Source organism: Anoplolepis gracilipes, chromosome 1 (assembly GCF_047496725.1).
Source record: "Anoplolepis gracilipes chromosome 1, ASM4749672v1, whole genome shotgun sequence".
Lineage (NCBI taxonomy): Eukaryota > Metazoa > Arthropoda > Insecta > Hymenoptera > Formicidae > Anoplolepis > Anoplolepis gracilipes.
In genome coordinates, this window is record NC_132970.1 from 20,038,844 (window position 1) to 20,066,090 (window position 27,247).

The 27,247-nt window shown below is 37.4% G+C and overlaps 1 protein-coding gene across 1 annotated transcript in view; it reads right to left on the minus strand.

The window, feature by feature from the left end:
* LOC140666224 (uncharacterized) overlaps positions 1–27,247 on the minus strand; it is a 42,977-nt gene that overhangs the window by 9,686 nt on the left and 6,044 nt on the right. The window contains exon 2 of the mRNA XM_072893162.1: positions 19,189–21,034. Within this exon, the coding sequence (XP_072749263.1) occupies positions 19,189–19,470 (282 nt within the window). The 5' untranslated portion in view covers positions 19,471–21,034. The remainder of the gene's footprint in view (positions 1–19,188; positions 21,035–27,247) is intronic.

Here is a 27,247-nt window from a genome sequence, read left to right on the forward strand (position 1 = left end):
CTAGCATTTCCATTTTTGAGGGCATCCGCGTTATGAATAGAAGCATTCTTTTTTCGAGATCACTCGCTTTTTTCCGATAGAAATTTTACAGCTTGCCTTTTGACCGTGACTTCAGCGACTCGATCGTGAAAAAATTATGGACTCTTTCATAATGGAGAGTTGAGAAACGCTCCAGATTTTTAAGGGAGCGTGATTTTAGTGGCCTCGAGGCCACAACATTAAAATGTAACAGCTACTTCAGAGAATTGCGGTTTCCAGAACTCGTAGTATCTATTTTTTTGCTTCCGCGACTCGGCTAAGAAATGTCGCAATTTTAAATTCATCGAGATACACCTCTCGATTTTTACAGAAAGCAATGTTTTTTAAATTGCGCGCATTTTGTTAATAAAATTATTGAAATAAAATGCGCGTTCTTAATCATTTTTTTACATTAAAATATATATCACAGAAATCTACGTTCTTTCATATGTAGGTAATACGAGTCAGTAAATACTGATACTTCGAGAAGAATTGAATCAATGCTCGATTTGTAGGAAGAAGTATATAGTAATGTGCATCGTGATCATGATATACATACATAGTTCGAAAATTATTCAACTTCACCGAGTCGAAGCAGAATATGAAAGTTCAAGGGAAAAAATGTTTCCCTTTAGTGCAAAACGTTATTTGCGTCTTCCGTGGTCGCGCGTAATGTCAAATATCTAGTTAAAATTTGTTCGAATTTGTTAGGCAAAGTTGAAAGTCCTTACGGTGACTTGTATGCGTAAATTGCGACGCCGGAGCGAGTTCCGATTCCGGTTACGTCTACTTCGCGGGATATCTCTTGCGAGTTTCGTGTGAGCCCACATAACGTCATATAAGAAAAACTGAAGATTCAATATAGAAATGACATTTTTATCAAAATGAAAATAAAGATAGATAAAAAATAAAAATTGATAAAAAATAAAAATAAAAAATAATAAAAAAATTGCGATGTAATTAAATAAAAGATGATTTAACAGAGTACAATATAAAAATTTCATTTAATTATGAATGTTGAAGTAAATAAATATTGTGTCTTGTTATACGCGAAACATATTTTAATTCTTCAATGTTTCTTTCGAATTATTATAATCCATCGCGTCAATTCTCTCTTATATACTACGCACGAAATGCACATTTGTGGATGCGTTCTGAGGTCTCATACAGTTTTAAAGATGCCCTCAGGAACACCACCAGCGACATCACCGAGAACGATATGAGAATGTAGCGCCAACTGCGCGCACATGTAATAAGATTTCGTGGAGTCGATAGATACGGCGTCATCCCCTTAGGATTTTGGTGGGGTTGCAGACTTGCGGCAGGATATAGCAAAGGGGGAAGGGGAGGGTAAGAGGGCAACACGACACGGAGAAGAGGCTGTGCTGCAGATATAACTGAACAGATAACACGTTTAGCACGTTTAGTCCCGTGCAGATGGGGTTTAATTGCCTAAATTGATATCGTGTCGCGTTTAGAGTCGACCCACTTTTAATTCGAGCTTCCTTTAAAACACGTGATTACTTGCCGTGCATCAAACAAGCTACGGAATTCGAAATACTTCCAAGATATTTTTTTCTATTAGAAAAAAATTATTAAATGATAAAATTAAAGAAAAACAATAATTCTTTTTCTCTTTCTCCGACTTAAAATATATATATATATATTACATATTATATATAATACTTTTAAGTCGGAGAAAAAGAAAGAGAATTATTGTGTTCTTGATTTTTTCATTCAATAATTTTTTTTTAATAAAAAAAGATATCTTGAAATTTCGAATTCTGTATACATGTACATAATTGCGTACATAATTTCAATTGTAATTTGTATGCATCAGTTTAATGTAATTTAATTAAAATCGAATTGTAAATTAAATTTCATCTAGATTCTTAACAGCAGTCTTTACTTCTAAATATCGCATAAAGTATTTCCCTCGTCTGTACAAAGCTCCAAGTCATCAAGAGCGCCAACTCTAGAGAGGAAAAATTGTGCAAAGTGCGCAAAAACGTAATCTCTCCTTCGGCACTTTTATTTTTTTTTATTTTTTTTTTTTTTAAAGCGAGATCTCCGGACGGCCATTTGTTATTCTAATATCTGTGTGTATCAGACTGGACCAAGCCGGGTTTGCGCGGGTTGGTTTAAGGTCCGATTTCGCATCCATCAATGTCGGCGGCGATTTTATACACGCTTCGCAGCAGAGTCGCGTGTCAGAGCTTTACGTGTGCACGTCGCGCGCGCGCACGAGAGAGACGTTTCGCTCGTTTTGCGGTTTTACCGGACTCCACACGCAGAACAATAATTAGCAATAAATCGTTGCCAGTTGTCATGCTGTCGGCTTTTCTTACCGCTTTCCAAAGAAAGAAGATGCGATGTTTGCAAACGATAATTTTACTACCATTTGACACTAAAATGATGCATCTAATGAGATTCGTGTCTGAATGCGATAAATAATATTTATGCAGGTTTACTTGCGGTTATGATACGTCTGCACGCTCTTCTCACAGTGGCATATTTAACTGACTATTACAATATTAACATTATTTATATGTAATATAATTTAGCGTGCTATAATAACAGTGGTTATTATAATTATTACAATAGTTATATTAGACTATTATATACGATTGTACCAACATTATCGTTGAAATTATTAAATAGGCATGTATAGCTAGCAGCTAGAATGTCTATGGGAATTATTCAGGCCCGCTATCATCTTATTACGCTAAAATTATATTTGTCTTTAATTTTTTCGCTTCAATATTTCTCGTCATTATACAATAGCCTTGCGTTACATTAATATCATTCGTTTTATCCCTAATAGAAAACAGCTGCAGACACGTCTGGAAAGAACTCCATTAAATTAAAATATTGACATTGCTATATGCCTCGATAATAATTTCATCGATGCACTCGCCTTCAGTTTACCGTCCTTGGTTATAGTATGCTATAGCGCGGCTCGCGAACCAGAAGATTAAACCATAAACCAATATTTGCAATTCCCGTTTTACGGTCATCAAAAGGTTTCATCGCTACGCAATCCATTCTTTTGATTTTACATATACCGTGCAACTTATTTACAATGTTCATTTATTTTAATACAACGTACGACAATACCTGACAGACAATAAAACGGTCCGTTTATCTAATAATAAAAATCAATACCCCATTCTCCTAAATTATTTAACGTGTCAGTTTATTAACGTCAGAGAGAAACCGACAGAAATCAAACTTGTAAATTTCCATATTTGCAAGCTAAAACAATAATAGTTACAGTTTGGAACAATACGATTAAACACAGCAACGCTTTTTAAACTCGACTTGATAAATAGATTAATGTTACATAAATCATTTATTTTTTCGCAATGTAAAATTCTATCTATCAATAAAACAAATGATTGAAATTAATAGCATATTTCAATTAAACTTTCATCTGTAGAAATATTTTTTGTCGCTTAATTAAAATAACAAAATTGTGAATTAATATTAATATTCACAAGGATAAAAAAATTAATTGCGTACAAGAACTTTATGCAATACATTTTTATATGGGTAGGGGGTCATAAAAAAAGAGAGTAAAATACAAGCGCCAAGTGATGTTTCAATATAGGGCGATAGAGGATGAGAGGAGGAGGGAGGGGGGGAGGAGAGGGGAGGGAGGAGGAGGAGGAAGGGAGGTAAGTTGCAAAAAATATTTAATAATAAACGAGCTCTCTCGTCGATCCCGGAAGCAAAATTTCTGTGTTACGCTTCGTGACGCGTGTCTCGATATCTTTGGACTGACCGCTTGAACGCTTTGATCGGCGCTCTCGAGTAAACGACATCGTGTTACGGGAGCCTTTGTGCCGCAGCTTTCACCAACCGCGCGAGTTTACCAACTACACTCGATTTCGCATCGACGGCCGCCCATCCTCCTGTGCCTATAAACGTGGCCTTTCTCCCATCGGTAAATGTTGGCAATGAAATGTACTGTACATGCAATCTACGTTTCGGTTTCGTAACTATCAAACATTCATATTATAATGCTTGCAGAGAGACACTCGCAAAGGCTGTTAACTGTAGTGAGCTTAAGACTATAATTTAAACCCATACGTTCAAATACTGAGAAGATTTACGAAATCTAAAAATCACAGTAGAAAAAAAAAATCCATTTAGAAAACGTACATGTTTCCCATTTTCGTAATGAAAAATTTTAACCCTTTGAACAACACACAGATTCCGCTAATCTAGTTTATAAATTTTTTTAGAATTTTTAGAGACCTCTTTTCATTTTATTCAAAAAATCTTGAGCATTAAAAGTTTTTTCAACAACGTATTCTTTATCCTTAATATCTGAGATATCGATTGAAAAAAGAAAAAAAACTCAAATCAGTGTATTAGATTCCGAGATATAAACAAAAAAACTCTGAGTTAGTTCCATGTATAGTGTTTGAGGGTTAATAAAATCAAATAAATAAAATTTGACAGTTCCAAAAAGATTTTATGCACCTCAAGATAAAGTATATTTTTTAATATAATATTAGAAAGAGCTTTTCATCCGCTGTTTAAAAATATACTTTTTTGTGAAAGATGTTCTTCTCCTTCGTATATACGCATTATATTTGGCGAAGTTTCGTGGGAAAAGATACATGTTTCAATTTAACAAGCCTTTACATTGTCTTTGTTTGCACAAAACGCTAGGACGCGCAGCAATCCGATGTCCTTTCGGCTCTTGGAGATCGGTGATCAAAGCAACAGCTTTTAGAGCAGAACAACCGCGGGGTATCGAAGCACACGAAGCGTAATACGGAAATTTCGCTTCCGGCTAGAGAAACGTGCGTGAAACGCGACGGCGATGTGCAAAAAGAGCCGCGTGGAAAATCGCCATTGCTGCGCATTGGCCGCGTTCTGGAATTGTCATCAAGGGAGAGATTCGCCCGTGGCGCTAAAATATTTCCGCCGGCTGATTTCTGCCCCTGTTATCCATTTCGCGCGAGCTCTTTATTCTCCCTCTCTCTCTCTCTCTCTCTCATCCTGTTTCCTTCTCATGCAACTGCGGTCCCTTTTTGTCTCGCTGGCCGTGTGGATTGTTGCCATAACCATTCCTCTCTACAGGATTCTCCTTGTGTAACCCTGGGGCAGCACGTTTCCAACAACTTTCCGAGCTGGCACTGATTCTGCGGCTACAATCCTTCGTGTCATATTTCCCGATCGTGTCAGACGTCCACGTGGGTGTCTTCGAGTTATTATCTACGGTCGCCATTTACTCCTCACAGTATTGTCTATGATCAGTTTGTTCCTTTTTTTCGAGTATCATTTCGGCTATGATTTCATCTTCTACTGTATCGATATTTCTGAGGACTTGCAATGATAGAACAAAAAAGACAGTTTACGACCTTCGTCTCGAAACTTATATCTTTGTATTCTTATATCATTTTCGTTTTTTTTTTATTGCTTTAAGGATTATTTAACAGATCATAAATAATTGTTTAACTCATTCTTCGGTTTATTCTTATGTAAAGTTTATTTATTGATGTAAAATCCATGTAAATTCATGTAAAACTCATTTATAAATTTTCATTTTAATTAGAATATTAATATGGGTAATTAAGTTTTAATATAGATATAATTTTCTCCATATAGCGAAGATTAAACATATCTTCCTGGAAAGATTAATTTCAATAAACAACATACATGAGATTAAATTTGATAATAAGTTAATTTTAAATGAGAGACAGGAATATCAAATGCTTCAACATCAAATGCTGTACCTTTCTGACGCTTTCAACTATATAATATAATCTACAAACGCGATCTCGTTAAATTCGCATACCAATTTCAATGCATACTAAATCGCGCTTCAAAGTTCACCGCGGAAAGTTCACCATCTCACTTCCGACATTCCATTGTGGATTCAACGAATTATTAGATTGTATAATGTACAACAAGAACGTTCGATTCGACGATGTGAATTTTTCAATCGATCTAGAAACTCGGTAGTGCCTTGTGTCAAACAAATTGCGATAAGCGGTATATCTTTACGCGAGACAGTTGAAAATACTCAAGATTTTCAGTTCTCAATAATTGCTATGGGAAATAATATGGACTAAAGTTCTTATTAGACTTAATCGATAGCTTGAGTTTGAATTATTTAAAAAAATGTTTTTAAATAAATAGTATAGCTCTTCATGTATAAAATAATAAATAAAATAATAGACACATAAGAGCAATTTTAATAAACTTATTTATAGTACAAAACAAAATATATTCATATAGTCAAGAACTTACATTATTGATAATAGTATAAAAGAATAGAATTATATTAAATATTGCTAAGAAAAGATAGAAGCGAACGTCATCTTTTCTTTCATGTTGTTATTAACATCGTTGTTACTAACATTTTTGTACCTACACGTAAGCTTGTTACTATATGCACGATCTATAATGTTCATTTTAATATGTCCTTTATTTTGCGTTTAATTTTATTTTTAATTTTACTGTTATTTTTCTGATATCTTTGATCCATAATATCTTTTTTATCTTCTTTACTGTATTTTATTTTTTACTTTTATATATTTACTGATGTTGACAAGAATTACAGGAGTTTAATTAAGACTGTTAACATGCGTAACAAACCTTCTAGCCAAAAAATTAGAGAAGCGTTTATATTTTGGTAGATCTTTATATGTAAGAATGAGAGTATATCATGTTTATATTTATAACTGTTAGAACGTATCAACTTATAGGTCTTTCTATCTTGTTTTAATAATTGACTTAATAATTTTAATTTATGCTATGTGTTTACATATTTTAATTGATAATGCTAATTATATTGTATGCTTACGCTGAGGAAAGTAAAAAATTGTGTCGAAATGTTTCGTTTTTATCTTTTCTTAACAATATTTAATATAATTCTGTTTTATATATACTACTTTTATATATTACACGGAGAAAATTTTATATTAAAAATTACTATGGTATGTAGTAACTGTAGACCATTAGGAACATTCCAAGTTAAAATGCTATGTAGAACTGTAAAAATTGACGTAATTTATGTAAAAATTACGTCAATTACGTCAATTTTTACAGTTTTACATAGTATTTTAACTTGGAATGTTCCTAACAGTCCACAGTTACTACATATCATAATAATTTTTAATATAAAATTTTCTCCATACATCAATAATGAAGTTTTTTGATTATATGAATTTGAACACATTGTTTTCTACTCAAATTTTATTAAGATTCCTCATTTTTGCTCTACATGTATTATGAACGAATGTGCCAACTAAGAGTAGAAATTTCACAATTTTAAATAGAAACATTTTATTGAAAAAATTGTTATAAAATACAAAATAAAAAATAAAAAAAAATTTTAATTAAAAAAATTGCACTGCTAAACTACAAATAATATGCTAATAAAATTTTAACGTATTCTTTTTTATATATTTTTTTATAATTTTCTATATTTATATCATTATTTTTGTAGAAAATTAGAATAACTATTTTACAAAACAATTTTTTTTTAAATATAATAATTATTTTAAACTAAAATATATAATATTGTTTTGTACAAATTAAAATAACACTTGTAAAGTGATAAAACCGAGTCTTAAGAAATGATAGAACCACTGCGAATTGATCTCACATGCAAATATTGATACTTTTCGTCGATGCGGCTTTAATCCGAGCGATTTGATTCTTCAATTTTGTTCGACTTATCGCGAAAACGTTGACGGCAGATAATGTCTTTGTTTATACCCGATGTATAACGAATGCGAGAACAGCCTGAATTCAATTCCTCCATGACTTTCAAACTGATGAATGACCGATGTAACTTGCGTATAAGTCCTTCTGCTTACAAATCTCAGAAGTGAGATTTGAACCTAATTTTTCTGCTTACACACTCTATTTTGTAAAATAGTTTTTCACATCTAACGTGTGTATTTTTTTCTACCTTTTTTAAAAATAGTTTTTAGGGATTATTATATGCATACTGAAATAAAGTCTGCTTGCGAGGAGCAGTGTCGCGTTTGTAATTACGCTTCGTTCAACTAATTTCACAGTTTGTCGCAATTTTGTTGATCAGCTGTCGCACTCTACGCAAACAATGTTTTGCAATGGACATTTGTGACGCGTACTTCATTCATGGGTTTATTGTGTCTCGGTACTGTTGAAATTAAGAGTGGACGTACGCATGTATTCGTGAAAATATTAGTTTTTGAAAATATTTATTTCAAATTCAACAGAGTAAACACTTTCATAGACGAAAAATAGAATAATAGTTTAATGGCGCATTATATAAATTATGATTAATTTAGAAGAAATAAATTTTTCCTCTTAATTTGTATTGTTTATCAGCAAAAAAAGTTGAACTAGCTGTAATACAGAATAAAATAGATTGAATGCTTTTGTTGCAAAAATAAGATTTAGACGAATATAGCAGGTGCGCGAGAATAGGCATTGTTTATCTCTCTCCCCCTCTCTTTCTCTTTCTCTTTCTCTTCTGATTCTCTTAGATTTCTTCCAGTCTTCCTATGCCTGTTATTTTGCAATACGTGCACAGTTTTCCGCGTCAGCACTTGCGCCATACCGGAAGTACGGACCCGACTCCCTTCCCTTTTCTCGTCGCTTCCCGATGCAGTCATCGTCGACGCTGCAGCTGCTGCCAGAAAAGCCGGCGCAGATCGTTGCTGCCGTTGCTCGGTTCGTTTGAAACTCTCGTCAGGCGAGAACGAAATTGTCCGCTAGCCTCGTCATTTTATCGTTTACGTTCGCTCGATCCTAGCAAAGGACGTTAAAGACATGATAGCTGCAACTAGGGCAATTTTATATAGTTTTTGAATGAGACCGTCTTGGCTATTAAATATATATATAATAAATATGTATATAAACTTTTTGTACATAGCTGTATGCGTTATATTTATATATTCTGTAATTTATTAACCGGAAGAAATAGCTTTCGTTCCTGTAAAATATACAAAAATCCACTAAACTTTTTTTTATTATAAATTGCAATCAACGGTTGCACTTTGCAATTAGCTCGTACATCGAATCTCGATCTGACGAATCAGCCATAATGAGATTAGCAAGTAGCAACGATCAGTGGTACTTCGTGCGAAACTTTTACGAGAACGAAGGGCGCTTAACGAGGAGTTTCTTGCACGGAGGCAATTAACGGATAGATGTGCCACGTGGATCAACGGATTTCTTGTCGCACGTGTCGAGGTGCAAGTTTCGCAAGGAAACGAGCGAGCGAGCGAGCACGCCGGCCGTTCAACTCTGGTCATATCCACTTAAAGATGAGGCGCCAACATAGGAATTTGCGGCTTTATAATAAATTTAGCCTGCTATGCGATTTTAAAATGAGACGCCCGTGTTTTATGGAGCGATTAACCTTGCTAAGGGAAAATGTTGCGCATCTGATCCTTGCGGGAGTTAACGTCGCACGTCTATCTTGAAATATGAAACTGTCGTCGCGTAAAACCGCATTAATTAAAAACATTAAAAATTAATTTATTCGACAACAAAAAAGCGCAAATTATTTTCGGATTAAGGCTGCTTGCTTGCGTGTATGTCTAGAGATTATGCTAGAATAATAAATATATATATATATATATATATATATATATATATATATATATATATATTTATATTTAATAAATTTTTATAAAATGTTGTTTATAAAACATTTTATAAAATTTATTAAAGTTGTATTGAAAAAAGATATTAAAAAAGTTATTTAAAAAATGAGAAATAAATTTGATACATTTTTTGTCTTAATAAAAAAAAAAAATTGAAAATCTACGAGGTTGAAATTCATAAAAGTGATGCTATTTAGACCTTCTTATCTTGAAGTGTCCAATAAAGTTGTTATCGTGATAAATAGAATTTACAATTCTATTTAGGGTATTACTGCCAGAAGAGGGCGTAAATAACGCGCGATTTTCGCATAACGATAGTCACGGTACGGTGTGGTTGAACACGGTCAAACGCGTATCAAAGTAATTAGTCTAGCAACGCTCAGATCGATACTAACTTCATCTCGAGTGGTATTTTCTCGAGAAAAGCAGCCCGGGGCGAAGGAAATTTGGCGAAAATCACGATCTAGTTGAACTACCACGATAGCGCTACTAATGAACCGCGGTGTTTTCGACGGAGATACGTCGTTTGATCGAGACCCCTTCGAATTTGGGCCTATTAAAAGATCTCTCGGCGACGCGCGAGAGCTAGAAATGGTCGTTGGAAAACGCACGTTTGACCACCGCCATTCGCCATTGCATCTCGTCTGTTTGCAAATTTTGTAATTTCATTGCTACGTGTCCGGGATGCGGGATGGTCGCAATATTGGCGCGACCGTGACGCGCGTTATAGGTGCGTCTAAATATCGCACGCAACGTGTTTGCCGTTGGAATTTATTATAAACCATCACATTTGAATATCGTGACGTTTCCGTGGTACGCTCATAGCGACACGCGCGTTGACCATTTCGTGTCGAAACTGTTCTTGTTTTACGTGTATTTGAATAAACGATAAAAAAAATATTTTAATCTTGTAGATATAATCTAAATCTAATAAAATCTATATGCAGCTATATCTTATCATGTAATATTGTAGAAAAATAAATGGATACACACAATTGCGTTCTCAACGTTCAAATTTATAGGGTAAACTGAGGGTATGATGGCCATACGGAAAAGATGGCCATAGGCTGTAATTTTTTCGATAATCGCTACATAGTGCGCTTTTTTAGTCATTATCAGAGATAATCGATATTTACAGTAGTTTATGTGCATACATTGTTCGAAATAACGATATTGTGAGTCTTATATCATATTTTTATTTTTGACTACCTGCAAAGTTTTCCATTTGTCCACTAAAAATTGTTATAACGTCGAATAAATTACAGTTAAGCTATCGTAATCGACGTTAGACATATCATAAAGACATATTATAAGTAAATTGTTATATGACCTATAATTTTTATTTTCGTTTTCACTATTTGTTTTATAAATACTATAGCCATCTTTCCGTTACTATGGTCATCTTTTCCTTAAAAGTTGGGTAAGATGATCAATGCTTATGTTGTACTATTTTGATAATATAAAATTTCTATTAAATATTTTCCTTTTAATTTCGATAATATTACGTAATTTAAGCTTTAGTGAAGATAATACGCCAAATACTATTAAAAAATAACAAAAAGAAAAGTATGTTTTTTGCATTTTAAAAAACTATGGCCATCTTACCCGAGTTTACCCTAACTTGTAACTTGTTAGTGCAGTGTTGACAAATTTAAATGTAAAGATACGCTAAACACAAAGAACTTTCTTGATGATTCGTCAAAAAGTAAATCCGTTGCGTGTGTAAGAAGAAGAAAAAATTCTAGAACGCCCTAGAATCTAGTTCAAGGCCATTTCCCGGCACATTCTCAAGGAGTTTCCTGAAGGATCTCGGTCAATAGGATGAAGAGGCCCCGTTTTCGGGGATGCTTGTGGCGCGACGCGAGGTTCTAATGTAGTTGCCGAGTTCTCGCAAACGACGGGACAAAGCCATCTCGGAAACTTTGGCGAATGGGTATCGCGTCAAAGCCACCATTACGATGGAGAAGAAAGACTACCGCTATGAACCGAACTATACTGCTAATTGGCTCTTACGTCTTACATATTAATGTTACCGAGATGCGATCTGCTCCGATACGAATGTCGAACTTGCAGGCTTAAGTTCAGGACGACGCGTGACGCTACCGTCGTTGGATCGAATTCCAACTTTGACGCTCGCTTCGCCGATCATTATAACATCGCAAAGTTAGAATCGTGTACGTGCTCTGACTTAATATTTTCGAATGTCTCTAGAAAGACGCTGGGGGACCTCTTTCGTTCATTCTATCGAACTTTAATATGATTTTAGTAAGATTATAGAGAATTGAAGAACGCTCTTTAAAAAAAAAAAAAAAAAAAAAATAAACGTACCGCACATCGAACAAGCTCTCGTTACTAAATCATCGTTTAACCCTTTGCGTCACAGCGGGTCACTCAGAGACCCACCTTTTTTTTTCGTAGTTTTTAATTGTTTTAACTACTTTTTTATCAACAAATATCGGATTTTTTGTTTCTACAGAGTCTCTAGAACATCAATAAGTGTAAAAAAATATGAACAGTCGTTAATTGTTAATTGCAAAAATACCATATATAAACAAACAGTCAAAATTAGTACTTTTTTACGAAAAATGCTTTTTCTACTAATCTATTATGACAATAAATACGGCAATTTTTTTATAATCTTAGTACACTCTAAAGTATTTTTCAAAATTTTTTTAGAATTTTCCACCGTGTTGTTTTTGTTAAATCCTCCTTTCTTTGATAAAAAATATATAAAAAACAATATTTTCTGTTCTAAATTGAAAGTAACAGTTGTATTTTTTTTTAAATTTTTTTTCTAAAGGTTTTTTTAGATCGCAGAATCTGAATCTAAAGGGAAAAAAATTTCATTTTCAAAATTTAATATAGGGATCCAATATATGGCGGAAGTAAAATTTTGAAAATCTCGTCTGCTATATTGGATCCGCCATCTTGAATTTTGAAAATCTGACAACGGATTCGTAATCAGCGACCCAAAAAACCCTTATATACCAAATTTTATAAAATACTGACAATTAGAAAAATTCGTGACTCAAAGGGTTAAGCGTTTTTATACGCGGAATGAGATACGTTAAAATGGCCAAACATTCATTTCGCCGAGGAAAGCGGATCCCTTTTCCCGGCTTTTCGCCGGCACCGGCTCTGCAATTCTTCTAAGCTCAAGGTCAATGCACCAAGATCCGTATCCCGAGAAATATCGAGCAGTTGTTCCTTATCAGTGCCGGTGACGGTGTAACAGCTGCAGTATTCCAAGATCGAGGAATAAAACGCTGAACGCGCGAGAAGGGAGGGGCGCGATATACAGGAAGCGAAACGTACGGAAGCGAGGACACGGAGGAGGGAGGACACGACACGGAGAGTGCCATCGAGAGGCCTCGTCGCACGCGCTGAGAAAACATCGATGCTGCATTTACGCGGAGAATATTCCCGGGTAACCTTGCATCCGTAGGCGAGCGAGCGAGAGGGTTGACGGTCCGACGACGACGGGGTGGTGGCACATCCGGGACGGGATGGTAGAGGAAACGGAAGATGGGAAAGGGAGGGCTTGCGATACCGGCAGCTTGCTGGCAGCTATATCGAGTTACGCTCCGGCGCCTATCTATCCGCCAACCCTTCGAATCTCTCGCCACGATTCTCTCTCGGCTTTCTCGTTCGTCCACCCTTTCCACAGTTCTCCGTTCCCACCCCCCACTCCGGCTACCATCCCCTTGCTATCTTGTATCGAACAAACGACAATGTTTTCGAGGTATACCAACAACACCCACCGATGTCACGCTACTCGTACGTTTCGGCTGATACAAACGCAAGATTTGCAATCGTTTGTGTTAAAAATAGAATGGATGGTTCAAGGGGGAATTTATTTTCCGCAACCATCGTGTGTGAAATATCTGTAATATAGAAATAGCTATGATATTTAAAAATACATTTTCACGTAATTATTAACGCAAAGAACTGAATAATATTTATAAAGTTATTAATTATATCCAGATATATATATATATATATATATATAATGGATAAATTAATAAAATATGATAAAAATAAATTACTTTGTTATATAACGATTGCGATAATTCATATAATTGAAATAAAACTCCAACCGATCAAAATCCCTTCAATAATATTAAGAGATAAAAAAAAAGTAAAAAAAACGTCTTTTTCGACGAATAAAATCTCGCTTTCGTCGAGTTGACTATCGGATGATCGCGGGAAGAATGCTCAAACGGAAAATCTGAGAAATTCCCTTACAGCGGCGGCGCGGTGGCTATCGATGTAAGTCAAGACGGCACGTAGCCGTAAATGTCGGGAATTCAGCATCGGGGGCCGAAATTGACATTCGAAAGCCGACTTTCTGGAAAGGGATCTGATCTAAAACGCCTGCCAGCTGCCGCAGATTCGAGCTTTCCCTTCAATTCCTCCTCCGCTTCTTCTCTCTTTCTCCGTTTCGTTTCTGCTGCGGTAATCATGGAAACGGGATTTGAAATTCGAGGCCCCATTAATGGCTGATACTTATTCGTCGCTTGCACGATAATCGGATTTTTCCTACAAAGCCGAAAGGCATCGTTCCGTCAACGTCATTGATTTTCCATATCTTGAATCATAAATAATGATCCTTTTTGCATGCCCACTTTTCATACCTTTTTAAGTATTCAGTCAGCAAGGTGATTGCGACAAATTGAATTGAATTACAATAGATTAAAAATAAATATATTGAAAAAAAAGTTATGCGTGATATAGCTACTTACTATATATCTTACATAGAAAAATTATATTTTAATTATAAAATTTAAAAAGGCATGATCAATTCATCTTTTTATAATATTATAATAATTTCTAAAAATTGAAGATCCACTAAGCGTAAGAACGGGATATTCCGCTATAGCAAGCATAACAAATAGAACCTGGATGACACGAGTCAATATCGATCAACGTTCGGTTTACATCCTGTTTATCGTTCGCAGAACGCGGCGGCGCCGGCGCCAGCGCCGGCGACGAATCTCGAATCTCGTTCGCACGCAGGAACGAGAGCTGATAAATTAATGCATTAATTAATTGCAAGCCGGCAAAGGGACGCGACGCCCGATGCGACGCGCATCACACGCAGCTGTCCCGTCCCAGTTATCCCAGAATTATGCTAGCCTGCGTAAACCCTGTCCGCGAATGGGGCGGCCACCGGTCGGTTCGCGTGCGTGGCACGTCGACGTAGATAGCAACTGTCTCGCATCGCCGACCTGTCCCGTTCACTGACACGTAGCAGCCGTCACACATGTGCGCCGATGCATGCTTACACGTGCGCGCGCGTGTACTGTTCCGGACGAATATGCACTCGCCGTTACTACTGTCGACTCACTGTCGACGATGAGGACCCGTACATGGAATTATGAGTATCCGAATGTTAGTTCACAACGACATAGGATATAGCTCGCCTGCAGGAAATAGGAAGATCGTGATTGGCAAACAGTTCTCGATTTGGAATCATTGATTGATTGTTCTACTGAGAATAGATTAGAGATAAGTAGAAGATATGATTGACTTGTACTACTGAAGATCAAGTTTAGTATAAATTTAAATTTGAATAATTATTGTTATTACAAGAATATTACTGGAATAATTGTTATGCGTTTCTAGCATTCTATGAAGAGACTAAATTTTGTCGAAAAGAGACGTGTCAAATTTCCGCGTGGCAAAGATACAACAAAAACATTAATTTATCAAAGTAATACTATATTCACACAAATTCTGCATGTATCATTGGTTTTGCCTGTGTAAATTCATTACAAAAGAACTTGTTATATTCGAAACCAACAACCGAGATTGATTCCATTGAATAAATATTGCGTATCCCATCGACGTAATCCTACAGTGACTACTATCGTTTACCCGTACTACTCTGGTAAAATTTGCGAATTCCATTCGTAAAACTGCTCTGCATTCATTCGATAGTATACATATAGTCAATCCCATTGGGCAAATATTATTCCCCTCGGTCTCGGTACAGTTTTATCAATTTTAGCCTCATTCAGAAACGAGGAATTCCCATCTAAACGATTTTTTACTTGCCTCTTAGCATTAAAGATGTAAATGGAATTCGAGATTCCTGGTTGATTCGGTCCACGCTAACGTGTTCGTCGATAACGTATTATACACGCGCACCCCCGTCGCACAGGTGGCCGTCACGCACGTCCGACGCATCTTCGTGTTGGCATATTGCGTGTAACCGGACCCGGGTGCGTTCGGACGCACGCATGAATGTCCGATATGCGCTTTGAGGGATCGCTGCGACCGCGATAGGAACGCGTCGCGAGAAGGTAATCGCAGGTTGACGCACCCGGAGAGTGGATAGAGTGCAAGTGGTGGTCCCTCGACGGCCAAATTTGCAGCCGTGTGATGGGGTTTGACAGCGTTGCCGTAGATTTTGTACGTCGCTGCCTCAGATAAATAGTGACGCAACATACTCCTCGCCGATCGCCTGTTTCAGTGCATAAAGCCGTGCATAATTATCGTCAGATTTTATCTCAATGGTGCTCGTGCCAACGCTCTCGTCGGCAAGTGCAATATAATTTAATATTGAGATGCTTAGTGCGAAATAAGAACTTAAATAGAATAAATGTTGAGAATTTCGCGAAAATATTTAAGGCGGAAGAAAATTTTTTTTCTTGCGTAAAGCATAGGTATAGATTTTTCATTTCAATTTTGCCATTTCTATGCCTCGCAGTATTCGTATGAGATATTCCTTTTAGCTTGCGTCATAATTGCTTCCGTGTAATCGACGGTACCCGGTTCTGGTTAGGGAAGGCAGTGTTAACAAGCTTTATATAAGCAATGGCGCAAGCAATTACCAACCACGGCGACATCAAAGAGAATCCATGCTCTTCACTCTGATCCATCGTCGGTAGAACAACTCGCGGTACGAGCCGGACCAATCAAGCGAATCGAAGAACTGTACTAACGTGTCGTATGACGAAGAGTGATTTTCGCAAATCAAAGGAACGGTATAAAAATTAAAAACTTCGTTTATAACGTTTATAAAATTGTTCTGTAAAAAAAATTCTCCGCAAATATTCAACAATAGATACTTCGACAATAATACTTGTAAACCGTTACAAGTATTTTTTTAACACATCTTGACTAGAGTTGACCCTTTTACAATATTATAAAATATTTATAATAAATTTTCTAATATTATTTCTCTTACCTTTATTTTCTTTTTTTTAATCAAAAAGTATCCATTGTAATAAGACTACATAAATCGTTTATAAACAGTTAGGTAAATATCCTGCCGCGCTTCTATATGTTAGATGTATTATGTATGAACGTCCCGTACTTAGTACAACGATATACTCTTTAGGGATCAGCCATTCGCATTAACGAGCATTGCATAAGCAATACCTAAGCAATTGACTACCGACGATGCGATCAAAGAGAATCCGTGATTTTCCAACAGGCCCATTAGCAATGACCTTCTGCTTAATATCCAGCAAGCACCGCCTAAGGGATCATGGTTTCTCTCTTTCTCTCCGTCTATCTTTATCTTTATATCTCCCTACTTTCATGGCTTCCTCTCATCCTCTCGATCGTAAAGCAATATTGGCCCCACGAGGGTTCGGGGATGTTTCTGACCGCCAATCAGCCGACGGCGCGATAATCGCGGCTCAACCACGTCAGTTAAAATCACTGTCAATCTCGACGGCGATTCAAAGGCGAACTTTCCGCGTTGCGGTTACTGCGTTCGATGTAATGGTAGCAGGGGGTGCGGGTGAAGTACCCGCCAATCCTATATACGCGTCTATGTCCGTACCGCTTTGCCCGGGGGCACAATGGAACGGCGCCGCCGGTTTCCCGAAGGGGAATATCCCGAGAGAGAAGAGGAGTGCGAGCCGCTCCTCTACACTCTGGCCGGTGGAGTCGACGTAACCCACCGCCGCCCATTGGCCGCCAGTGAGAGAGCACTTCCTGTTAGCCTCGACCCTCGTCCGCAACCAGCCGCAGGCCGCAAGCCTCGGTTCCTACAAGCTGTAGCCTCTAACGTCACGCTACTCCAGGCTTGACCTCCCGTCGACAGCGTAATTGTTTAGAAACCCCTTGATCTGTAATTTAGAAACAGAGCGCGCCCTCTCTGACCATCCTCCCTGCGCGCGTGTAACATCGTTAACACGATCCTATCCCGCCTTGCCACTATTCTCCGTCTCTCTCTCTCTCTCTCTCTCTCTCTCTCTCTCTCTCTCTCTCTCTCTTTCTCTCCCTTTTCGTCCAATTTTCGCGCGTGCATAATGCGTGACTCGCACGCTCCACTTTGCAGAGGTTTGTTTCGCAAGATTGAACGAGGTATGCGAGGAATCGGTGCAGACGATGCGCTCGGAGAAGAGGCCTGCGGTCGAGAATCTTGAATGAATGACAATAGGAGAATGTGAAAGCTAGGTAAAATGAATTTGTCGCTGATTATTATACTACTGCAATAAAATACTTCATTTCAAACTATTAATATACGGCTCACTATTCTTTTTTTCTTAATAATTTTATATGATTTTTTAAATAAATTTTTAAAATAGAGGATAATATCTGTGTGTGTGTGTGAGAGAGAGAGAGAGAGAGAGAGAGAGAGAGAGAGAGAAATAATAAAATCTTTAAAAAAATTATAAAAATAGTTTTTGAAATAATTTTGCAATACCATTGTATGTATGATAGTAACATAATAAATATTTAAAATATATTAGACTAATGTAAAATATTACAAAATACAAGATAGAATATACAATTTTATAATAATTTTATATAATAATATAAAAATTTCAAGTTTTTACATTTGAGAATATAAAATATAATTATTTGTATAAAAATTAAAAATTTTCCCTTTTTCCTATTATTACACGTTTTCTCTGTTTTTAACCCTTTTTTAAATAAAATAATAAAGCTGACAAGAGCGTATCTTTGGAAACAAGGGATTTATTCTACAGGTGGTCTGAAATTTAGGCGAGTTTTGGTGAAATATATTTTCCAGGGGAAGATCTGACAGTTCCTGTCCGACCAAAGCGTGACATCAAATTCTTTTTGACGGAAATAGTTTCTCTGAGTGCACGGAAAACTTCACCCTCATCCCTTTCATTGGAAAATGTGTACGACGTGTGACTTTTACTCAAGTCAACCGCATGTTACATACAACGACTTCACATTTCTACCACTCTCTCAGGTTCATGAAATTCTTTCGAAAGTCACGTATGTGCGGTCGTCGGAGCGAATTTACAGAAATGCAACTTGTTTAACCTTTCAACTTTCAAATTGTTCATGACTCAAAGGTCTTTGCTTATGTAAATTTATGATGTTGTGATGACTATATATTATATATAATACGTAAAAATACTTACGTATTATAATCGAGTTACTGTTAAATTCAACTAAAATACATGCATATTTATATATCTGTCGCTGAAAACTTCCTAATGAGTGTTTAATTTTCATACATCGTTATTTCGTCTCTTCCGTTACACGGAAACGCAACCACTTCGAGCACTTAAGCATAAATGTTCCCAAAATATCATAAAATTCAACTTACGATATCCTCCAGTTTCGAACATCCTTTCCTGACGGTGCAGACTAAGGCGACAATGACCCCACCTCCAAACATGAGCAGGAGAAACACCGCCAACTTCCAACCGTGATCTCTTTGCGGGATAAGTTTCTTGGCCGCCGGTAACCTGGCGACCTCCGCCGTGGAAACGTCGAGACGGGACGCCTTCATGAGAATCGTCCTGAGACGTCTCGACGCTTTCTCGCAGGCCATCTTCGTCGGATTGCTCTTCGAAGCTGACCTCGACTTCACGTGCACGTGATCCATCTTTGCGTCTCAAGCGTTCTCGAAACAAATTATATGCTCCAACTTGCCCGATTCTTTCGCGAAAGAGAGATCTCCGAAGCTTTCCGGCTGCTTGCAATCTGTCCGAGTTCCGAGCAATGCGCGAACGAACATCGGATGGATATAGGTATCCGGAAATGGCCTCTGTCCGATTACAATATTCACTTCGGAGCTTGTGGGCGTTTCATTAAACTCGCCGGCGCTACAATTCACAGAAGTATTCAAATATCGCGCGGTCCATTTCGCGATTGAATTCCCTCGTCGAGCACGTTGGGTCAGCGTCTCTTTGGAATTTGCCGGACCAGCTTTACGGTTCACCGCACTGTGTATTTTATCACTCTCACGTTGCGCGCACTTGTAATATAGAGATTAGAAGAGTTACACGAATGAATACGAGTTATGGTCATCGCTGTCTTATCGATTCGATTTCTCAATTGACCCGATTTGATACCTCATCGTTTTATTTTAATTCGAAAGTTGCGATTGTTTTATTAGTTTGGAAAACAACAATGGTTAGGTATTTAAGGAAATTTCTCGATTTTTAGCTTGCAAGTTTTGAACGGTGTTGATCTTGCTGTTCTCGTGAGAACGAGAACGTTCTCTCCGCTACGAGTTTTATAATATTATGTCAAACGATTTCGCGTTATCGCGAAACTCTACACATATTCTTATTCCGTAAACCGTAACGCGTCGTAAGTTATATTTTTATGCTCGCAACGTGGCAGCACGCATAATAGCGAGCGATGGTGCTTGCATAAGAATCCGAGGGAGACGAAGAGTGACGGGAATTGTCGACCAAATAGAGAGGGTTGCCGCCTAGAGGTTGGATGATACTATATCCCTGGATTTTACTGTTTGTTAGATGATATCCGAGATTTACTCTTCATTACCTCGATCTGCCCTGGCTTTTAGTAGCGTCAATTTGTCGCAAAAAATTCTACCTTGCGTTGCTTAAAGAGCCACTCATCGCTTTTTTCGAATCGAAAAGTAATGTCTCAAATGAGATTTCGGGAAAATGGTTGCGAAAAGTTAATCATTTAATGAGTCAGTACTATCTGCTTGTTCTCGTCTTTGTCTTCTGAACTGATCGAAAGAGAAGTTTGCCCGATGCGGCTGGTCTTCTTACGTTGGCATGTCTCTCGCACGCGTTCATGGATCGAGAAAGGATCGCTTGTTGTTCGCTGAACGAGCGACTAATGGAAGATCCGCGCTCTCATGAAGACACGATTAATCTTGATAGCTCGGTCATTTCGCCACGACCCGATGACCGGAAGGGAAATTAATTCTCGTCCAACGAACAGGCTCTCACGCGATGGTCTCATATTCTTCCGTGCTAGTTTGCGGCGTCGTTAATTTTGCTTCGATTTTACCGTTCAATGCACGGCCAGACCATCCGTTTCTGTATCACGTCGTGTATGGTCGACGTACTCCTATTCGCAAGATATTGACACTTTCACAGTTTATCCTCTAGACTCCTTTTACGACCGTGAGATGAGTTCCCAATGGCCAAACATTGCTGCGCCTCTGCCAGTTCCTTGCGTGGTATCTGCGAATGAATAAATAAAATTTTATATAACTGTTTTAATAATTTTCAAAATTTTGCTTCTACGTGTATAAGTGTAATCGATTAATGTACATTAAAAATATCCATGAAGAATAATTAAAATAAATCAAATTCTTGTTTTTGATGTCATACTACTTAATATGAAAAATTAGTATTTTAATTTTCACGCTCTTTATATATTAAAAATATAAAAGAAAAAATATTACGATGAGTGTTTAAGCGAAAGGGGGGGGGGGAGAAAAGAACACCGTCGATTTTCTCCAATCCACGGGTATGAATACAGTAGCACTGACAGCACAATAAATATAATAAGAGGGGCAATTCCGTTTGCCATAAAGTTGAGTTTGGAAAACAGATGAAGGTAGTCTGAGATCACGCGGCAAGTTTCCCAAACTGCCATCGACGATCGTGATTCGATCCCATCGTATCGGAGTATAATGTGTCTCGGAGTGGATGGATTTCGCAAGTGCATTAAAGATGAAAGCAATATCGGAGATAAGATTATCCGCGCGTGGCCGGCGATACCGCGACGAAAATACTCGTCGCCATCGTGGGGTGTAGTAACGAACGGCTTCGTCGTAAAGGCTATATTCGAGGATTAAGTGAGAATTATCCCAGATTCCGCTTCTCGAATTCCATCCGCTTCATCCCGTTTCCCGTTTCGGCCTGTTTCGTATACGCGCTGGACAGCCGGACCGGCTGGACGTCCCGGCTCCTTCCTTTCCGTAACTCTTTCTAGCTTAATATCGAATCCCCGCTGGTATAATTGCGTTATTATACGTCTGAGAGAAGACCGTATTCCGTTTCATTGCGATCACGTACAAATACATATCGTTTCTCGCGGTCTTATTGTTTCTTTTCGATACTTCAAGCTACGTCGCTCTGGGGAAAAATCATTTTATTGAGAATTACAAAGATAGGTAAATGTCTTATATTTCTGTACATCTTTTTACGTACGTATTGTAAGTACAAGTGTGAACAGTGAATAAGTAAAATTTATCTAATATATAAAGTTCTAACGATTTTATTCGTTATTTAAATATATATAGATATTACCCGCATTTAAAAATATGATACTATTTTAAAATATGTTAGAAGAAAATATATAAACTTACGGATCTTTTATATTAAATGTTCTTTTATTTAACCCTTACTCCGTATTGTTATTTTTGACACCTTCTAACTGTACAGGTGGGTCAGCGTATTTTCGATAAGATTATTAATACGTAAAAGTGTTTTAAAAAATTTGAAAAAATTGAACATTCTAAATAAAGACTAAAATAATAAATTTGAAAAATAATTTACTTAAATATATGTTTTTATGATTATTTGTTTTTTCGAGAAATTGACGTTGTTAGAAAAATCACCGACAAAAATGACATAAAAATTTATTTTAGATTTATAAGATCGATTTGTAAATACAATTGGTCAATATCAGACTGCATAATATCATCTCGTAATCCGACAAACTTTTCAAAGCAAACGTACGTGGCCGTGACGGGTACGCCATTCATAAGATAACAGGACGGCACAGAGAACGAGCACGAAATATGCTCGAGTACCGGCACCACATATCTATTGAAAATCCCAATGGTGGATACAAAGGAAGAGAATGGAGCTCTCGTCGACGGAAATTACGTCGCATGCGGTTCGCGAGCGTTTCTGGCTTACATCAGCGGTGATTAATTTTAGGAGATTAGCGAGGTGCCGGTCGTTAGAATTAAACCGGAGGAATATAGCGGAGACCAAAATCGCCTTGTCGGCTCTGCATTAGACCGCGCTAATTAGCTCGTCGCAATGGCCGATGGATGTAACTGCCGGATCTGCCGCATTAGAGCTTAAATTCCACAGATCGTACATGACCTTAACATGGCGTTCGTGTTCGCGTTAAGTTCGCGATTAAAAGCTACGTACTCCTAAGCTGACTGAAGCGCGCAGGGGAGCAGAGAGAGAGAGAGAGAGAGAGGTAAGGAGGAGGACAAGAACGAGCTCTCAGAATAGTGAGGTTCCTTGGCACGTTCTCATACGCGGGCTTTCATGCGAATGTTACGACTATTGCAGTCTGGAGAGTTTCGAGTGGGAATTAACGTGGCACGATTAAGCTTATGCCCTTTAAGGCCGCGATTATCGTTAGCGAGAAGTGATTTAGATACGGGCCGAGCCTTCCGTGGAAAAGTTGTTAAGTGCGGGCGAACCGCGATGTGGCTGTTCGAAGCAAGTTTCGCGGAATGAATGGTTCGTGTGACGAACTCGGAGTTGCCCCGCAAACTCGTTCGCGATAGTATCGGTGCGTGAATATGTCGCGTGAACCATTGCCATATCTGGATTGGCACACGAAAATTATTCTCCGAGGGGATCTAAAAAATTCCTGTGCAAGTGCAACACGAGTGTGCGGGAATCAAAAATAAAAATCAATATTTTCCTTTTGAATTTTTCAGCGATTTCTCTCATCATGCCATGTGAATAATGTTCTCTCTTTTCTTACGATTTTATAAATCAATGATTTTTACGAATTTTAAAGAAAAGCTCTTTTAGAACTCGTTCATCAATTATTTTCATCTATTTATCAAGTACATATAGCCTAATTAATTGAATATTAAATATATAAAAAAAATTATATACCAAGAAAAGTTCATTTGTAAGAGCGACAAACTCGTGTCATTAATTTAAAATTTTAATTCATGACTATCCTTGTTACTGTCACTAAACCAAGAAACAAAGGCGACTGTATTGTTATTAATGTTTTCAGGAACCAACTTTGGATCCGCATCATTCTTTCAAACTTAATACTTAAAAAAGATTTATTCCAGAGGCAAGTAAAGTTTCGAGTTTATGCTCGATAGACCCCTTCTAGAAAGGGGTAAAGTTAAATAAACCTGGAAAAAAAGCGACGGCGTTTTTTACTTTCTCTTTTTTTTTGCTTTCGTGCGGTAATCGTCGATGACCATCGAGCTTTCAACCCCTCCGCATCCTGCATCGTTCGCTCGCTATCGTGAGGTCCCCCATGTACTTGCCGGCTCGTAGATCGCGACGTTCTTTATCGGATAAAACTCGAGAAAGAACTACGACCGGCAAAGCCATCGAGCGGCCTGCTCCGCTCGCCAAAGAAAATGAGATAGCTTAATAAGGCGGCGCGTCCTTCGTATAATTACGCGCCCCAAGTTCCTCGCTATTTTCACGCTGCGAGTAATTAGAATACCGATAGCTTTAGCAAGAGAGAAAGGAAGAGAGAAAGAAGGAGAGAAGGAGAAAGAGACAGAGAGAGAGAGAGAGAGAGAGAGAGAAATTCGCGCTGCCGTCGCGTCTCGGCGCTTAAGATTCCCATTTATTTCCGGCAGAAATGTCACACAAGATTCACGACGCATGTTCTCCTCCGGAATTTCAGACAGATAAACGTCGCAGACTCAAATTCGCTGGAAATCGACGCTAAAACATCAACGGTGGCGGTGTCGAAACATTTAATGCCAAGTATTTGTTCTGATTTGATTACTAGACATCTGCCAAATTTCCAAACGTGCGACGTTAAAAGAGACCGCATGATGTTGCATCTGACAATTGTTCAAAACGCGAGATTGACATAAATGCAAGATCATTATTAATATTAATATGATGATTTTTATATTTTTGATATAGTCTATATTTGGTCTCTTATTAATTTTTTACAACGTTTTCTCTTGCTAAAGACATAAAATTGTTAGCTAATTCACGAGCAAAATTTAAAGATTACGATTAGATTATGATTTTAACAATTTTTTATACGTCAAAATAACATTATAAAGATTTTATTTTCTCTAATATTATTATAACTTATATACTACACCAATATTTAATACTTTCAAAGTAGCAGTAAAACGATTATATTCGCATCGGATCGACCGAATTACGCGTCTCGAAGGTAAGGCTTCAAGATCGCTCGGATGAATAAATAAAATAGCTTCGATGCTCTCTTCCTCAGTAATTTATCGGCGTGCTATCGAGCGTTCGATCTGAAACGCAGCAACGGAGGTGAAACGGAAGATGTTGTATTGAGAACGATAATTTAAATAGTATCGGCAGAGAATTGGTGGAAATATTTTTAGCTAAAACATTGGGTTCCGCCGCTGAATGAAAAACAGGCTGAAATTAAGTTGAGAGTATTAACAAATTAATATATTAATAATCGTGTGTATAAATATATTAAAAAAAGATATTTAATGTTAATTTACAGTTTAAATGAATACAGTTGGTACGGAATAAATGAAAATATATAACTTTGACCACCGTTATTATGAAGTCAATAGAGCTTTATGTGTCATGACTTTTCTAATTTATTATCAATGGATTTAACTTCATCGAATTTATAGCAGACCCGGCTGCGTTGCCAATTTTATGATCCAAGATTTACAGTCGTTTATGAAGGCCGAGCGCGAACTCATTTATGTATCGACAATCGAACTTTTCATATAGCTAAAATTTTCGATGCAAAATTACTCGACTCGATAGAGAGAGAGAGAGAGAGGGAGGGAGAAAGAGGGGGAGGGGAGAGGGAAGGAAGAGGAATAGAGAACGAGAGAGGGAAACATGTCGGGTCTCTTGCTCGGTTATGGCTTGATATATCGTCCAGTTACACGCACTCGGTGGACTTGCCGAGCTTAATGTGATTTACAGGAGGGACAGAAGTTTCGAGCGATGGACCGTATGTTTCGAAAGCCCCGGGAAATTATTGGATACGTGACAACTCAGGTTACTTTGGGCACGTCCAGAAGCGAAATTGACATCAGCGAGGATGAGAAAGGATAAAGTCGTAAAACGATATGACTCGTTACTTTCGCGTCTCTCTACTACACGCGACGCGCAACAACTCACAGGCAATAAACCCCTTAATCAATGAAATATGCCACAACTATTTTTCTGTACTTTCTGTGTATATGTCATATATATATATATATATATATATATTTATATAAGTATTTTATATTATTTTGCGAGGCGTAAGAAATACATCTGGCTTTCCAAAATTATGCGTAGAAATTTAATTTAACAAAATCTCTTACATTGAAAATCTATACATTATATATGGCACTCTAATAATATGCCTGCATCGTAAATTAGTTAATATTTTGGAACTTTGTGTTAATATCCAGCTCAAGAGAACGCACTCGACCGACAGAGACATCCAATAATATCGGATCAAAAGATTGAACGTATCTGGTCCTTCCTTATTGACGCGATCATCCATGAGAGTGTCTCTTTTCGCTCCTCTGCACGCGTTTCCCTCGAAAAGTTTTCGGTACAGCGCCCCGAAATTGCGTCCCTTACGCTACGCTGAGTGTCAGAAATTTGCCGGTGACACTGCTCGTTTACCACATGTAGCGTCGTTTTCGACAAATGTAATAAAACAAGCTCAGTATGCAGATGTACTGCAAAACAAAGATCGGACAGACCAGCTGTGACGTGCATTTGCATTTTCCAGAGATTTGTTTTCAAGGATTAAAGTGAACAAGTGATATTACGACTACCTTCCAAAAACATTCTTTTCTTTTTTCTTTAAGTTCTGTTAGATAAATCCAATTCGAGAAGCGAACTAGCATATCTCTATAATATCATCCTCTATTTTCATCATTGCTTATAATTGCGAGTATTTTCTCATGAGAGTTAAGCCACACATGAATCATCATTTTCCTCGAAAATGTGTAAATAATACAAATGTTTGTTATCCTCTGATTTAAAATGTGTGTGTGTGTGTGTGTGTGTGTGTGTGTGTGTGTGTGTGTGTGTGTGTGTGTGTGTGTGTGTGTGTGTGTCCAAACAGGCACAAACTTTGTTAATTTGAACACGTGCTATGAATAAAGATTAATATTTTATTCGCGTCACATGCAGAAGAGTGTATGAATAAATATCACCTAGAGAGAATAAATAAAATTCGAACGGTTAAATTTAAAAATACTTTTCACAAGAAGATCGCACTTGTCGATCTTCTGAAAAAGCTTCGTTATTCTTGATTTCGTTAAAGTTAGGTTACATTCGTATCTTTAAAAACATTCGAAAACGGATCTCCCGAAGGTTAGGCGATCTACCTCGGATAGAAGTTCCACAATTGTTCGCATTGTTATCGAAATTGGTGAGGATTTGTCGTCGATGCTAACGAGAACTTTATGTAAATGCCATGCCTTTCGTTTGCGGACGAAATTGCAAGATCATTCGGCAAATCGCGGA